Below are 17758 nucleotides of genomic sequence, written 5' to 3'. Positions count from 1 at the left end.
AAATGATTTCTAACTCTCCTTCTAATTCATCATCCCCAAATTCTAAACAAACAAACAAACAACCCCAGCTTCAGGTCCCTGAATGAGTCAACTTTGGAGCTACAAAAGCACAGGTTAAGGCAGGCCAGGTAGAAGAGAGGCTGGAACTCCCAGCTCTAAGTAAACAAGAGTAAATGCAGGCACTTTTTCTCAGTTGATCCCTATCAAGAGGAGTCATAGAGTCCTGGGAGTTGAGAGGTAGGAGGAAGTGTACAGCGCTCCCCTCCGCCCTTTTTACAACCGGAGTTCCCACAGCTCAGAGAGAAGTGTGTGAGTGGAAGCTGCACAGCAAACACAGGCAGAGGTGGAGATGACAAGAGTCCCCACCCGCAGTCCCAGGCTGTCTGGTCTGACAGCGAGTGGGAAAAAGAAAGCAAGGAAAGCCACGGAAACCCCATCTGGAAAAATAAAGTCATGGAGTTGGGATGTCTTTTCAACCAGCAGAAATGCCTTTCCTGCTTTTAAGAGTTCAATTCAAATGCTTTAAGGGGCCATGCAGGGAATGTAGCTGAGCAGAGTAAGCAGCGCAAAGACAGAGGAATGCCCCAAACCTAAAGACAAGTACACTCAGATTTTCTTCTCTTTTTAGGAATCCCATCACCAGGGCCACTGCCAAAGCGTCTGACACTTTTATGCAGATCAGCGAAAGAAACCTCATCGTTGGCACCCTTTGCAGGAGTGTGTCAGAACACTGTCTTAGTTAATATGCAAATGTGAAAGGTACCCTCATGGGCAACTGCATCCAGGGACACACCGAAAACGTCCCTGTGCTGGGAGATGGGCACCTCTGCCTACATTCCGTGGTCTCATAAAAGGCACTAAAATGCCATAGCAAGGGTCATGTGAAAAATCAAAAACCAAAACCTGTGATTGCTGTCAACACTTAATTTCTAAATCCAACCCAGCTAGCTCCCACTCCATACTGATGTACAAGGTGGACATCAAGAAAGTGCCTGCCTCAGGCCCTTTGCACTGGCTGTTTGTTCCCTCTCTTACATTGCTTCCCCCAAGATAGCCACAGAGCTTACTCTATTACAATGTAACTCCTCAGACAGTTCTTCCCTAAATAGCGTCCTCACCACCTCACAATCATCTTCCCACCCACTCTCCTGACTTATTTTTCTTATTTTTTTTTTTTAACTACCCAATAGAGTAGATTTTTTTGGTTTGCTGCATGTCGATCTCCAGCAGAATGTGTCAGCTCCACGACAGCTGGAGTTCTTTCTGCTCCCTGCTCTATCTCCAGCTCCGAGCTGCAACATCTTCTGTAAAGGACAGGACAGTAAACGTGTTAGGCTCTGTGGGCCATATGTTCTCTGTGGCCAAGACTCCACTCTACTCTTGCAGGGTAAATAAACGTATGTAAATGAATGGGCCTGACTATGTTCCAATAAAACTTTATTTAGAAAGAGGTGCCAGGGGACGCCTGGGTGGCTCAGTTGGTTAGGCGACTGCCTTCAGCTCAGGTCATGATCCTGGAGGCCCGGGATCGAGTCCCACATCGCGCTCCCTGCTCAGCAGGGAGTCTTCTTCTCCCTCTGACCCTCCCCCTTCTCAAGATCTCTCTCTCTCTCATTCTCTCTCTCTCTCTCTTAAATAAATAAAAAATCTTAAAAAAAAAAAAAAAAAAGAAAGAGGTGCCAGGCCAGACTGGATGGTATAGCTTGAGGTCTCCTGTCCTAGAATAACATGCTTCAGACTCTAATACACACACGAATCCCCTGAGGATCTCGTGAAAAGGCAGAATCTGACTCAGCAGGCTGGGAGGCAGCATAAAATTCTGCATTGTTAGCAAGCTTCCAGGGGATGTCTGTGCTGCCGGCCCGGGACCAAACAGCAGGAAGCACCTAGCCCAGTGCCCAACGTGGGGTAGAAAACCCATCATTATTTGCTGAATAAATAAAAGATAAACAGAAAAACACTCATAATTTCATTCAACACTTTTCTTGCTACTTTTTCTTTTAAGATTTATTTATTTGAGAGAGAGAGAGAGCATGCTAGCACAGGGGGGAAGGGGTAGAGCCTCAAGCAGTCTCCACACTGAGCACTGAGCCCAAAGCAGGGCTCGATCTCAAGACCCTAAGATCACAACCTGAGCCAAAACCAAGAGTCTGGTACTTAACCAGCTGCCCGACTGTGCCACCCAGTTGCACCTTTTCTTGCTGCTTTTTTTCATGGATTACATCTTTGCTGATCATATCCATTGCATTTGTCTTCAATGTGTCATTTTCTGACAGAGAGCAAAAGGACCTGTGCACACAGAGGTGTCACGCAGCCAGTGTGTGCGCATACAAGCCTGGCATTGGGGTAAGCCAACGCTTAACATTGAACTACGTTCATGAGAACGGTATTTACAGCTTGATGATAAACGTCAAATTGGGACGATGGGGGTTCCTTAAAAGAAACCCAAGTTTCATGGGGAAAGGTCTATCCAGTTAGATACACAATGCCAAAAAGATCACCTCAGCTTCACTTCCTATTTGGGGAACTCAAATGCGGAGCCATCTGGAGCTCCTCAGGAGCAGCCCTGATCACGGATTAGGGATTTAAAATGTACAAAACAGGAACACCTGGGTGGTGCAGTTGGTTAAGCATCTGCCTTCGGCTCAGGTCATGATCCCAGGGTCCTCGGATAGAGCCCCATATCGGGCTCCCTGCTCAGTGGGGAGTCTGCTCCCCGCTCTGATTGCGCTCTCTCTATCCAATAAATCAAATCAAGAAAGAAAGAAACAAACGAAGGAAGGAAGGCGCACAGAACATTCTGCCAAGTCCTCTCTAAGTGAATATGCCACTGTTGATGAGGACCGTGACAGCAATGGCTACAAGCACAAGGACACAGACTCCCTCTGGAAGGATATTCAAGAAGCCATAATACCTGGGGCTTAGGGAAGAGGAGGCGACTGCTCAGGTATAGGGTGGGAGGGAGTACCTTCCCCAAAACTAATATATAAAGGAAACCAGGGAGGTCGACACTTGGTGCTGTGCTAATTGCCTTAGAGAAATCTTCCTACAGAAATCCTATATGCAACATTTTGTCCGATTTGCCAGCGGAGAAGCGGAGGCCTTGGGAGGTTAGGGTTATTCTTCTGCCCATCCCAGCACCGGTACAGTGAGAAGAACTCAGGCTGAGCACCAGGGTGGACAGGGAGGTCCCGCGACCAGCTACCCCAGTTCTGATCATCAAGGTTTGCACACTGGAGCTAGCCCCCCGCTCCCACCACCCCGAGGTGCTAAGTCTCAAATCCCAGGTGCAGGCTACCCGATCTGGAAAAAGAATGTCATGGAGTGGAGATGTCTTTCAAACCCAGCAGAAATGCCTCCCGCTATCAAGAGGTAAGCTCAAATGCCTGACGCGCAGGCCTGCCAGGCTCCCCACCCTCACACCAGGACAGGTGGGTGTGTCCACTGAAGGCCACACCCCCGGAGGCCGCACCTCCCATAAACAGGCTGGTTCTGCACCTGGGAAGGGCTTGTTGGCCAAAACTGGGAGGGCAGAAGCCAGACACCACAGAAGGCAGGAGCATGAGCCACCTGACAAGAGAAAATTTTGCCTCGATGCTCAACCAAACTATATTTATTTCCTGAATTTTTAATACTTAAGTAACAATAAGAGCCCCTGGGAATGACCTCGAAAAGTACCTCAGGGTTAGACCACCCAGGTTCAGCTTGGGACTTGCTCACTTACTGTGTGACCTTAGGCAGGTTCCTTAACCTCTCTGTCTCCAAGTACTGCCTAGGAATAATGGTAGCATTGTACCTATTTATAGATGGAAAGTAATTTATCGATGGAAAGTAATTCTCCGTAACTCTGACTTTGGTAGGTGCTCTTTTGTCCCGGGGTCATCATAATAACCTGATATGAAGTCAACCATGTCAACCTGCTCCAGGGAAGGAGCAGGGGGCAGGCACAGCAGGAGGTGACCGAAAGGAAATACAGCAAAGCAAAGCCAGTAGGTCTCCAGGTGACAAAGCCTGCTGTTTGATTTTTTTTTTAATATTTTCCTGTATTTTTTAAACAACAAATACCTATTCAAACAAGAAAAAATGGGGGTGCCTGCCTGGGTGACTCAGTCAGTCAAGCATCTGACTCTTAATTTTGGCTCAGGTCATGATCTCAGGGTGGTGATCCCAAGCCCCGTGCCAGGTTCCTCACTGAGCATGGAGCCTGCTTAGAATTCTCTCTCTACCCCCACTCTGCCTCCTCTTCCCATCCACACTGCTCACGCTCTCTCTCTTAAAAAACAAAACAAAACAAAAACAAAAAAAAGCAAAAAAAAATAATTGAATTAAAATATGTATATATGTGTGTATCTGATACACAGATATATATGTACAATGTCTATATATACGTATGTATGTGTATATATTTAATTTATATATTTTACTATCTATATTACATATTTATTCACTATTAATGAATATAAATTAACATATAGATATTACATAGTATATAATACATAAATAATAAACTGATATTAATATAAATATTATATTTAATATATTATTTGATTTATATATTAAATATATAACATATTTAATGCCTGTGTGGATATGTATACACACACACACATTTTTAAACCTGTGTCAGAACGCTCAGAAGGACCTAACCCTAAACCCTGGGCCTGAGGACGATGGGGACCAGTGGGAATGGTGCGGCCAAGTGGTTCCACAGATGTGCGTTATAATTCTGTCCTGCTGGGGCAACTAGGTGGCTCAGTGGGTTAAAGCCTCTGCCTTTGGCTCAGGTCATGATCTCCGGGTCCTGGGATTGAGCCCCGCATCGGGCTCTCTGCTCAGTGGGGAGCCTGCTTCCCCCTCTCTCTCTGCCTGCCTCTCTGCCTACTTGTGATCTCTGTCTGTCAAATAAACAAAATCTTAAAAAAAAAATTCTGTCCTGCCACATGCAGACCCCATGACCCCAAGCCAGTCCCCTGACTTCACGCAGAGCCCAGGCTCAGTACATGATAGGCATTGACGTCTCCCGTGTGGCGGCGTTTAACTCCTGTCCATCCTGACTCCGGGGCTGTGGCACGAAATCAAAACTTCCACGTAAGAACAAATGCTCCCTTTTTCACCCTAACAGGATGGTGCGGAGAAAAAGAAACAATAATAGGAAACAGGGACAGGGAGCGCATACTGAGCGCCCGCGGGCCACTAGGCCCGCTCTGTGCACTTCACCTTGTCAGGTCATTGACTCTTTGCAAAGCCCCGAGGAGGCAGGCATGGGGATCGTCCCACCAGGTGAGTGGTGGGACCTGGGGCCTCAGTTTCCTCCTCTGGGCCTGAGGTTAATAACAGCACCACAACTCCTACAGCTGGCACGTAGAGAGAGCTCAGTCAAGGGTCGCTAATGACCACGTGTTCCTTGGAGAAGGCCCCCGATGCCTCTGAGCCTGCTTCCCCGTTCACCCAGCAATGGGACAGCATTCCTGCCCGAGCCCGCGCACGGGGCATGCTTGTCATACAGCAAGTGCTCTATAAACAGACGCGGGTGTGGGCAGAGCCAGCCCACAGTCTGCCAGGAGGCTCCGAACGAGTGGCCTGAAAGTCCCCCACTGTCCCCAGGGTCTGGGGAATGGCTTCGCGGCTGCTGCAGAGGAAGGAGGGCTCCTTCGAGAAGCATCACCGCCCCTCCCCCATCGTGGCGTGGTCAAGCCGACAGGCGCTTGAAAACCGGCCTCCGGCAGATGCCTCCTTTCTCCCAGGACCAGAGAAAATCTTCGTTTAACTCGGGGTCACTCAGTGGAGAAAGTAGAGACAAGGGTGGGACCAGGATGCCCAGCACTGGCCCGGTGCTCCTACCCTCGCGGGACCCCCAGCCGCAGGGCTCTGTGCTGGGACCTGGGGCAGGGCTGGCTGTGAGCAGGTGACGGATGAAGGAAGGGCAAGTGGGAGGGTCAGAACCCAAAAGCTAAGAGCCAAGGCGAGGGCGGTGAGCTAGTCGCCTTTAGGCAATTGATGTGAGTTCCCGTCCCCTGAGCCTCTCTCTTCCCCTATGAACGGGAATCACAGCCCCGCCTTCCTATGTGGTTGCAAGGGTGAAGTAAGGTCATATCCATAACACACAATGGCTACGTAAACAACCCTCAGACCCTCCTAGTGCCCTCCGTGAGTCTCAGCTTTGCTTCACTCCAACCAGAAAAAGCCTGAACGGACACCAGTGTCTAATTTTAGGCTAGCGGAGCTCTGAAGAGCCCAGATCCAAGCTGGTCGCTCTATTTCTCAACAAAAAGAACAGCAGATTAAACGCCCGCTTTAGGCCAAAGATCATGCTGGACACCCGTGTTTGGCGTCCTCATGACTCTTGACACAACGACACAATCCAAAAGACGCAGGCTTCATCGCTTTATCGCTTTACAACTGAAGAAACCACAGCCTAGCCAGGGCCACAGAGTCCCAGAGCTAATGAATGCTAGGACTGCCTTGCTCCAAACCACCAGCTTCCCAGAGGCAGTGCACACCAGTGGTTAAAGGTAGGCGCTGGCTTCAGGCCTCCTGTGTCCCAATCATCGCCACCGCTCACCAGCTGGGTGACATCAGGCACGTTGCTCAACCTCTCTGTGTCCCAGTTTCCTTGTCTGTAAAAGGAGGGTAGTGATTCTACCACCTACACTCCACGGCGTCACTGCAAAGATGAAGTAGGTCACTCCAAGGAAAGTATACAGTAAGTGCTCCATACGTGCAGCTCTCCTCATTACAACAGAGTGCCCGACCCATAGGAGGGACCCAAAAAGTTCTTCCGGGAACACATCAAGTTCCCTCTATATGGCCCCACTGCCTGCCAGACATATTGGCAAGCCTCAGACTTAATCAGTCTTTTGGGAACAACTCTTTCTCCAAGATTCTGGAAGCTTTCTGTCTTCTCCCTGTGCGGGAGCAATGTCCCACTGAGTCGTGACTGTTTATCTTGTAACGTGACCTAGAAGCACTGCCTACCATCAGCGTGCCTTTGGCACACAATGTGTGCACACCGTATCACCCAATCCCACACCTGCTCGGCACCCACACCTCCGCCGGCCCCGCCCCGGACACCCCCCCTCCTCCCCCTGGCTCACCCCTGGAAGCCAGCACCCGTCTCTGTTCCTTCACGAAGCCTCTTTGGCCACTCGAGGTCACACACGGGAGGCCACATCTGGCCCACAGATGCCGGCGGCTTGGACTGCCCTCTCCGGAATTTTTAAATGAACGGCCCGTGTTATGACCGAGAGACTGATATAACCAAGGGGAGGCTGGGGAGGACGGCTCCTGCAAAGACCGGCGGCAGCATCTCCACCCTGCCCCACGCCCATCTTCACCTGAGAAGGCTGGGTCAGGCCACCCCTGGAAGGGATCTTCCCTCTGAAAGTCGGTGAAATCTCAGTGGAGACCCGCAGGGTCGCTCAGGACTGGGGACTCCAGGCTTTCCCAAGACTCCAACCACACCCGCGCCTCTCGACCAGAGCCGATCTCTCAAACCAGTTAGCCCGGCTTTCCAAAGATACCCACAAGCCAACCACTGCTCCTGCCCTCCGCCCCCAAGCCTGGGCAGCCACCCTCCCCTCTTCCCTGGCCTACAGCAGCAGCCCCACCCCCTCCCTGCCTCTTCCCTGGTCCCCCTGCAGACTGGTCCCACCAGCACAGCAGCTGGAGGGACATTGCTGGGACCTAAGTCAGATCTCATCCCTCCGGGCTCCCACCTCCCTGGGAATGAAAGTCCTCAGCATCCAAAGCCCGAATGTGCTCATGCTTGTTCCTCTGGGCCTCCGTCTCCTCCACACCCCTCCCAGCTCACCCCCTACCTTGGCCACCTCTGTGTTGCCAGTCCCTGCCCTGGCTGGGCCCAGGGAGCCCCTCAGCCCGGAGCGCTCCTCCCCGGATCCCCGTAGTACGTATTCCTCCAAGGCCACCTGCTCTGAAAGGCCTCTCAGCCCCTCCCAACTCCCCTGGGCCTGGCCGCCTTTCCCACCATACTTATCACCTTCCAGCATACAACTTAACTTTTCCTACTCTGCAGATTTCTTATCTCGCTGCAGCCAGAACAGAAGCTCCGCAGGGGCCAGAGAACCCTTGTCTGTTTGGTTCAAAACCGCATCCCTAGCGCCTGGAACGGTGCCTGGCACAGAGAAGGGGCTTGGTAAATTTCAGAGGAAGGGATGAAGGAGCAGAGGGACCTCTGGGGATCTCGGAACACAGTCTCCTCCTCGGAAGCTCGAGCCACCCCTCTGTGCTTTCCCTCTGGAGAAGCCAACACGGCAGCTCCTGGACACATCAGCATCTGCAGGACCTGCTTCATGTTTCGCGACTAAGGAGCAGAGAGGGTTGGGCGGGAGCCTCCCTGAGCACCACATTTGGTTAGTCAAATGGAAGCGGACATGTGCAGCCCATTGCCAAAGGTGCGCTGCTCAATGTCATGACTGCGGCTTCGCCTGGGAAGGGGAAAACTCTGCCAGGCTTCTCTCTGCCCTTTCCGAGATTTAAGTGAAAGTGAGTTGCAGAGAAGACGGAGGCTAAAATCCAACAGGATGAAGATCACAGCCTCTCAGTCCGTTCTGGGAGATGGAAGCTTGGAGACTTAACCAGTCTCCTCTGGATGGGGGCGGGGTGGGCAGGAGGGGACATGGCGGGGAGGAGGGAGGCCGGGGTGCGCCCCTGGCCTCTGGCTCCCCGTCCTGCGAAGCTTGCCACAAGCTTGCCACTCTTACCTGGCGTGAAACGTAGATCAGGTTTCTGCATCTGTAAGGAATTTCTCCAAAGGAACTAGCTCTGTTTTTTCCATATGTCTGAACATCTGTTGGAAGGAATTGTCTTCGGAGGTGTGTACTATGGTTACGGATTCTCATTTTGGTCTCTGTCTAACTGAAAGGATGCCTTTCTGAGTGTTCTTTCAGCTGAAAACCAGTCCTAGAGAGGGGTAAGAAGAATGTGTTTTGAGAGCACCAGGATGGATAAGGAAGGTGATGGATAAGGAAAGTGTCCTCTATTAGGAAATTTCTATGCAGGAATATGCTTCCAGGGCCTGGAAGCAGGCAGGGAAAGGATTCCACGACAATGGCATTAGGAGCCCAAAGCCAGCTGGGAGTATGAGGAGATTCCGTAGCTGAAGAGCTGTGGAAATGCTTAAAGCCCAGCTTTGCAAAGCAGCCTGGGCATGGACGTCTGGTCCAACGCAAGATCCCCGCATCTTCCCTTGAACCAGAATGAGGAAGTGATGACTGGGTTCTGCCACAGGGCACGTGGCTCTGTGAAGGCGAGTCAAGCGGTTCCCTTTCCCATCTGCTCCCCACCGATCAAAGTCAGGCCAGGGAATTAAGATTCCTTGGCTCCTGGGAAAGAACTATAAGCTTGTTCTATTTCAATGGGATTTAAAGGTTTTATAAAACAAACAACGTGGGCCTGGCTGCTCACAGCCCTCCTTCCCCAACCAGACAATTCTTAGAAATCGTATAAATATAGCCTCTCTCTTATCTCCCTTTCTATTTGATAAAGCTTCAAGTAGCACAGACCTTATTTACCCCCAGACAATATGAACTGGAGGATATTTGCCTGGAGCCGAATTGAACCCAGAGGTGGATTTAGGGGCCAACAGTTAAGAACCAGAAATTTCACATGAATATTCAGATTCCGGGCTTCTCCTGAAGAAAACCTCTAGAAGCCGGCAATGCTGGACCCACATTCCCACGTGGTACAACCAAGGGGGACTGAACAGTGGCTGCCTGCTGGAGAAGAGGCACACGCTCTGCCATGCCCTACTCCCCACCACTCCCTAAATGCTTCCTGACCTTTGGCCAATTCGGCCATTTCTTTTCACTGTCTGGCCTCCACCAGCTTGTCAGTTTGTGACCTTGTTTCTCCAATATCTTCTTAGATTCTCTCTTTAGTTCATCACTTCTGGAGGGTGCAGGTTCTTATTAGGGTGTGGGAAATAACCCCTTCCAAGTGGATTTGTGCTAAGACTTCTAGGGACGGCACACGTGATTCTGTGGCATTCCACAGGCCTGAGAGGTAGAAAGCCCATACTTTGCTTCTGAGCTCCTGGCTCCTAAGTCCAACTGCCTGCTGGCATCTTTACTTGGATACCTCACAAGCCTTTCCAACTTCCTACACCCCGAACTGAAGCCATCATCTGCCCTTAAGAAAACGATCCTTTCCCCAGTGTCCCCACATGGCCCGTGACACCATCCTGAGCCAGGTGCCCTTCCACTACCATGTGGAGGCCAGCACGGGGTCCCGAAGGTCACATCATAGAGTCCCTCCCTGCTCTTCTCGTCCCACGGCCGCCTCGTCCGCAGCAGCTGTACCCGGCCCCTCCCCCAGCCCATCAAATTCATCACCCTGCTTCCTCCCTTACCCCTTCTAACCCACCCCCTAGAAAGAAGCCCAAATGATCGTAGAAATAGTAAATCAGAATCACTTTCCTCCTCTACTCAAAATCTGTCACTCCCTTTCCCTTCCCTGGAATAAAATCCGAGCTCCTCCCCTTGGCTTTTGTGTCCCGCACAGCGTGGTCCTGCCAACCCCTCACCCCCAAGCTAAACTCAAGTGACACTGGCCCTCCTTCAGCAAATCAGACACACCAAGTCCTGCCTCAGGACTTCTGCACACACCATACCCTGTGCAAGGAACATTCGCCCACTCCTACCCAGAGAGCTAGAGAAACAGAGACAGGGAGGGCATCACAACTCTCCTTGCTGGCTCTGTCACTTGCTCTAGGTCCCAGCTGGTAAGTCCACATCCTCAGCAAGACCCCCCTTCTACAGCAGGTGGTCCAAGTACTCTCCTGGCATGCTTGGTTTTGTTAAGTAGTTACCCGCCCCTCATTGTAAATGCAACAGCTGGCCTCCTCGTCAGTCATCGTGTCTTGTCCTAGAGTCCAGGTGTCATTCCAGATTGCCCTCCCCTGCCTCCCAGACTCACCCACATCTCAGCAATGGTCGCACCAAACCATTCTGGTCGACTGGGTACCTCGAGCGGCCCCTGGGCTCCCCCAGGGCAGAAACTGTGCTCCTCTCCCCCATCACGGTATCATCAGCACCGAGCACAGTGCCTGGCACACAGTAGGTCCGCACCAAAGTATCTGCCAAGTGAAGGAGTCAGGAGATCTGAAAGCATTTAAGGTTTGGAGCAAACTTTCCTCCAAGGCCAAGGGACATTCAAAAACAAAACAAAACCAGCTAAATGTGGCCCACATTTAAGGTTTTTAATTTTATATGTAAAGAAAGAATGAAATGATCTTGTACTCATTTTATTTTCATCTAAAGAGGAGCATAAAACCACGAGGTATGTAAAAAAAAAAAAAATAAAGTTTTATAGTGTGGTAAATAAAAAAGAAAAGGGTGGGGACCAATCATTGACGGGGGGAAGGAGCCGTGGTAGAGTACAGAAATAGAAACAGATGTAGAGATAGAGACAGATCAAGAGAGAAACGGGCAGAGGCATCTAGGCAAGGTACAAAACAGTGCTTCACTGCTCTTCTGGGAACCAAAGGGCAACCCTCCAGATTTCGAAAGGGGTTTTAAGTCCCCTCTTCACTTCATTTTTCAAAGAAGTTTTCTAAAAACTGACTTACTGTGCTAAAAATCAGTGGTTAGCACATTGCATTTTGAAGAGAACATAATCTATTCAAATGATTTTTTTTTTTAATACTTTACTTTGTATCTTTAGAGAATGTGGCTACAAACTTTTCAGTGAGGCACTGGGTTTTCAAAGTTACAAGCACGAAGAGGGAGGGATCCTTGGGGGCTGTCAGAAGGAGGGGCATGAGCGTCAAGCACAGTTCAGTACATCCCACCCATTCCCTTCTCTGGAACTTTCCATGGCCCAGGCCCTAGATGAAAGGGGGAGCAGAGCCTAGCACTGCACATGGTCTGACCTCTCTGGCTACACCAACTGGACCAGGCCTGAGAGGTAGGGCCAATTACGGTCTCCTTGAGAAATCACAATTTTGGCCCCAGTGAGCTGGTGCAGGGACAGCACATAAAATTGATAGTCAGGAGGTGTGGGCAATTTTCTCCCAGGCCTTCTGAGCCTGGTAAGAGTGTGGAGTCAGGGAGAGATGGTCTGCAGAGGGACGTGAAAAATCAGTAACATCGTGTAGCGGGTAGAACCAGCCCCAGGGGGCCAAACCCCAGGCCCCCTTGACAGCTAGGACACTGAACAAGTGCCTTGACATCTCTTTGACCTAATTGTAACCTGCTTCCTTGGGGCCCTTTGGGGATTGAATAAATGAACACGTACAGCACTCAGAAGAGGGTCTGGCACACAGTAAAGCATGCTGAATGTCAATGGCTACGGTTTCCATTTTGCTCAACTGTAAGCCCATGAGGCTGAGGCTCTCTCACTGGTTTGCTCAGAACATATCCCAGAGTCCAGAACCGTGCCTGCAACACAGCAGCGCTCAGCCCACCTTCGATGAGTGATCAGAGAATGCAGATACCACACAGCCCTAACGACAGAGACCATGGACCGAGCCTGCTGACTCTCTCCTCATCCAGCTCCTACTCCAGTGGAACAATCAGAGCTGGGTCTTATCAAAGCCTAAATCAGATCATGTTTCTTTCCTGCTTCTCCTGTCTCAGGATGAAGCCAAACTCTCCATCCCCCTTGGCTACCCAGGCCCTGCCGGCTCTGGTCCCCTGCCGACCTCTCCCCCTCCCTCTGGCTTCCTGCTCCGGTTCCACTGGCCTCCTCCATTCCTCCGGCACGGTTCCCTCTATTTTCTTCTAGCTCTGGGCCCTTGCACGTGCTGTTCCCCTGATGCATCCCCGGCCCCAGTCTCCTTCTCACAGAACTCTTAGCCGATGTTCTTCCCTTGTTTTCCTTGGCTCCTCCATTCTACACACTCAGAGCCTCATGCCCTTTTCCTTCACGCTACCTGCCACCGTTCGCACTTTTATCATTTATGACTCTTTAGTCAATGACACTGTCCCTCCTAGACCGTGAGCTCCATGAAGAAACAGACCATAACTTCTCTCTTATTCTTCGTTGTATGTTAGTATCAAGCACAGTGTATGGTGGAAAGAAGGTGCTCGACAAACCCCGGTAGAATGAATCCACTTGTGGAATGAGTTGACAGAACAAAGCAGCACATTTGGGCCATTCTCAAGTCCAGCTTCTTCCCAAGTCTCCTGGCCTGGTTTTGCAACAGTAGCCTCCTCAGACAAGCCCCGAATCCCCCCTTCTAATCTACCTTAAGTGAGTTTCTCTATCGCTACCAAAGGCTTTAACTCCAACCCACAGACTAAACGCCACCCTCCGAGCTGGAAGTCCCCAGCCTAGAATTGATGATCCTAGATCAGGAATGATATAAAGACTTCCTTTCCCAAAAAACGCAATTTTCATGCATGACAAAGTAAACGGTATCAGACCAGCCCTCCCACCGTCAACAACCAGTAAGTCAGGACAAACACATGTAAGTCAACTTCTGTCAGGCGTTAGACAGCGGGCAGCACATGACTGTGGCCACTGAGGAAAAGGAAACACAGGAGGTGAGCCCATGTTCGCTCCAGCTCTCCACCCGAGGACAGCTTCTATACCACCGGCGTGGACTCACCCCCCCACCCCACCAAACATCCAAAAAGGTTGTGCCTTAGAAATAAGGGTAAGCCTTCGAGAAAGGCTTCCCGAAAGCAGACCTCACAGAGTCTAAAACCAAGCGTCACACAAGTTCAGTGATCAGCTTGTTACTGAACTGCCTTCAGCAGAAGATAACAAAATCCAGCCTCGATAATGTCCAGTCCGTGTATGGCACTCTCAACTTCAGGAGATAATCGATAATTACGAGGCATGCAAAGAAAGGAGAAAATGCGGCTCCTGGTCAAGGAAAAGAATCAAGGAAGAGACACAAATACCAAAATAGCTATGATGGTGGCTCTAGAAAAAGCAAACTGGTCAGGATTTCTAAGTTCCTGATATTTTCACAGAAGTCCTTAACCACGTGCATACACCGAAAGCCTCCGTGGAGATCTCAGGGTTGGGAGATTTGTGTTTTTTGTTTCAGGGGATGCTGAGGAATCAGCATTGCTAACCTCTCTAGAGGGTTCTAAACACATCATAGAATTCTTATCATAGAATACATCCACTTTAAGGCAAATACAAGTAAGAGGTAAACTGATAGGTCCTGAAGGTTCTGCTTGCTCGAGCGGTGGGTGAACACCAATCAGCAATCTTGGTTGAACAGATTACACAATTACGAAAGATCATTTCAGCTTAAATTATTTTGCAGAAAAATGCACACGTCTCTATTATTTTGAAAAAAAAAAAAAAGTCTGAGGTTAAATCAAAAGCCACAGACATAAAAGATAATGATTAAGAAAAAACAGAAGGAAATGCTCATGGTATAATTTAAAAAAATATCAGAGTGCCAACTACTGTAATATCAAGCATATAAATGTACATTAATAGACATTGCTGGGACACCTGAGTAGCTCAGTCGAGCATATGCCTTCGGCTCAGGTCACAATCCCAGGGTCCTGGGATTTGGCCCCACAATGGGCTCCCTGCTCAGCAGGGAGCCTGCTTCTCCCTTGCCTGCTCTGCCTGCCACTCCCCTGCTTTGCTGTCTCTCTCTGACAAATAAATAAAATCTTTAAAAAAATTTATATAAACATTGCCATGTTTGTGAATAGAACAAAAGGCAACAAGAAATATACAAAATGCTAAGAATAGTTATTTTATGTGTAATTTTAATTTTCTAAATTTTAGTTTTCTATATTTTACAAGAGTGTATGGAATTTCGTCAGTGGACATGCATCTGAAATTTAACCACAAAATAATGACTTCGGAAACCCTCTGCCAAGACACAAACCTCTGCAAAATCTAGCAATTTTTCCATCAGAAAGAGAAGGGAAGAAGTAGCTTGAGCTATTTCCTTCCTTATCCAGCTCAGGAAGACTTTCTTCTCTGTCCTCTGAGTAACTGGACCAGCCTTGGACACTAATTCCACCTCGAATGTTCTCATCTGTCAGACAAGTAGGAGGCTGAGACACACACCACAACCCAACAAGCAAGAGGCAGTGGCTGAGCAAAAGTAGCCCACCTACTGGTAAATGAAGGACACAGAAAAGGAAAAGAATTCAAATTCATACCTGAACAACCGGGTGGCCACCAGTTGGAGCTTTGACAGCCCCTCGGCTGCCTTCGGTCTCATAGTGGGCGCGGTGATGTGGCTTGGGCTGCACCTCTATCCGCAGCTCATAGGAGCCCGACTGGTGGGAGAGCGGCCACTCAAGCGGAGGGAGAGATGCCGTCACTGGGATGCTGAAGAAGGAAACAAGCGTCAGTCATGTGTCCAAGAAATCAGAACCAGCCAACCTGTACAATAAAAGTAAATGATCCCTTTTCTGAAAACTCATGTCCAGTGGGTGTATGAGTAAAATACTGGCTGTTGGAAAGCATGTATTTCTCAGGATAGGTCGGACTCTTCACAAAGTAGAGATCTTTTTCTTGGTTTTTCTCTTCCATCTTTGATGACAACAGTGTGACGGACATCTCCGTTTAGGAAGCTAACTTCATGACATGTGAGTTCTCGAGTATTTTGAATTGCTACAACTTCTTTTCCTCTGGGAATTTAAAGAGTACCACCTCCTACCTCTAAAAATCACCTTTTTCCCAGAATGTTCTCCCTTTCCAAAGGAACAAGTGTGCAAGAAAGTACACTGAAGTGGAAATCAGGGGCCCACGTGTGTCATGAATGTGCCATGTTACTTTAGGCAAGTAACCTCACCTCATTTACCTTCAGTGTCTTATAATAACATAACAAATGGACCAGATGGCACCTGAGGGTTATTTTGGCTCTTATTTCCAAGTCTGATGCTTTTAATTAATAGCAAATTCTAGGGAGAGATCATTTCCAGTTACAGCCATTGCTTATCAGGGCAAGTATAGAACATCTAACCAGAGAGGTGGCTAAATTCAGAGACCCCTAAATTTAAAGGAAGAGTAAAGGTCAAAAACATGACTGGAGTCGCCCACCCAAGTTCAATTCCAAGATCTACCTCTAACTACTTTGGGCAAATGCCTGACTCTACCTCCCTAGGCCTTAGTTTCCTTGACTGAGAAATGGGGATACTGAGATCATATGAAGACCTTAGCGCAATAACTCCTCAATAAATAAATATTAGGTTATAATTATGTTATAATTATGTTTCCTTATATACAGGGCATATTTCAAATAAATAGTTATCTCCCATAGACAATCTAATTAACTTATGGTTATGGTATTAGATATATATAGATAGATAGACAGATAGATAGATAGATATATGCCTTTACATCTGAAGTTGTAATGATATGCATTAAGTTTTATTTTCCTATAGAATCTTAAATCTACCCAGCCCACTCAATGGGCACTTGATATATGGTAAAAATGATGTCATTTAAGAATTGATTGAGGCCTTAATGATCTATCTGGACCATCCCGTCAGATCCTCAGAGAACACAGACATTTCCTTAAGATCACAAAGCAAGACATGCCAAGGTGGCAACTTACGTGTATTGATTCTTGGTCCAGTGCTCCACGCATATCTCTACACTACCTCTTATCTTATTAACTTATTTAAAATAGGGCCAAGAAAATCTCTCACTTATAGAATGACTCTAGAGCATATCTGACATTTAATAGGTTCTCAGTGACTATTCAGTGGGTGGGTAGATGGCTGGATGGAGGGAAACATAAATGAATGAATGAATGAATGAGCAAACAGTTTTATTTCGAAGAAGCCCCGTATATTTAAAGTAGTTTCAGGGCCACGTGGGTGGCTCAGCTGGTTAAGCAACTGCCTTTGGCTCAGGTCATGATCCAGGAGGCCCATGACTGAGCCCTGAGTCAGGCTCCCTGTTCCGTGCGGAGTCTGCTTCCCCCTCACACCTCCCTTATGCTCTCTCTCTCTCATACACTCTCTCTCAAATAAATAAAATCTTCCAAAAAAAAAGTCAAAGTAGCTTTAAAGTCGCAAATACACGGATTTGTGTCACTGTGTCCTGATTTTGCACACAGGGCACCAATCATTAATCCCATCGGCATCTTCTTTGCCACTAAGCCCTGAGCTGTTAAAAGTTGACATTATCATCTGGACTTAGTTCAGCATTTGCAGTGAAACCAATTCCATCCCTTCTCCGTCACAGCAGTACCAAGGGGAGATGTGGGGGGGTGGCACCCCATAAACTCCATCAGTGCTGGAGCTCAACGTGAATATACAATCCAATTTAAACTTACATTCTCACTCTGCAAGCAGATCTCCAGCTCCTCTTTGCAACTAGCTGCCTCCTGATGTTACCTGCCTGAAGCCCCCCCTTACCCTGAAGTCTGGTGTCCACCTTAGTTTCAGTGGCAACATGCCTTCTGCTTCTGCCTGCAGCTAAGGTGCCAGGTGTGTCAAATACCTGTACTCTCATTATGTAGGCAAGTTATGCTTTTTTAAGTGTACAAATTGAAGTTCATAAAAGATCACTTCACTCCTGCATTATCTTTTGAAGTATCAAGGAAAAAAAATATCCAGGAGTAGAAGATCCAGTGGGATATCTCTAAGTATCAACTTCAAATTTTCCTTGGTTCCAGAATAAGTCTTTGATGACCATGATACAATCTTAAGAATTAGACCATCAGAGCCAACATAAAATGCTGCATGTGAATTTCAGCCCTCTGCTCTGCATCCCCTGAGACAAATACTATCAGAAGACTTTCCTGAACACCCTATCCTCTCGATCTTATAGAAAATTTTTTCAGCATTCAGAACCATTTGGA

At 48.5% G+C, this 17758-nt stretch overlaps 1 protein-coding gene across 7 annotated transcripts in view; it reads right to left on the bottom strand.

The window, feature by feature from the left end:
- NFATC2 (nuclear factor of activated T cells 2) overlaps window positions 1-17758 on the bottom strand; it is a 156315-nt gene that overhangs the window by 101100 nt on the left and 37457 nt on the right. For all 7 annotated transcript variants that reach the window (XM_032350339.1, XM_032350341.1, XM_032350336.1 and 4 more), the window contains exon 3: window positions 15102-15273. In XM_032350339.1, the coding sequence (XP_032206230.1) occupies window positions 15102-15273 (172 nt within the window). The remainder of the gene's footprint in view (window positions 1-15101; window positions 15274-17758) is intronic.

The sequence above is a fragment of the Mustela erminea genome, chromosome 7, assembly GCF_009829155.1.
Source record: "Mustela erminea isolate mMusErm1 chromosome 7, mMusErm1.Pri, whole genome shotgun sequence".
Classification (NCBI taxonomy): domain Eukaryota; kingdom Metazoa; phylum Chordata; class Mammalia; order Carnivora; family Mustelidae; genus Mustela; species Mustela erminea.
This window is presented reverse-complemented; position numbering and strand designations above follow the sequence as displayed.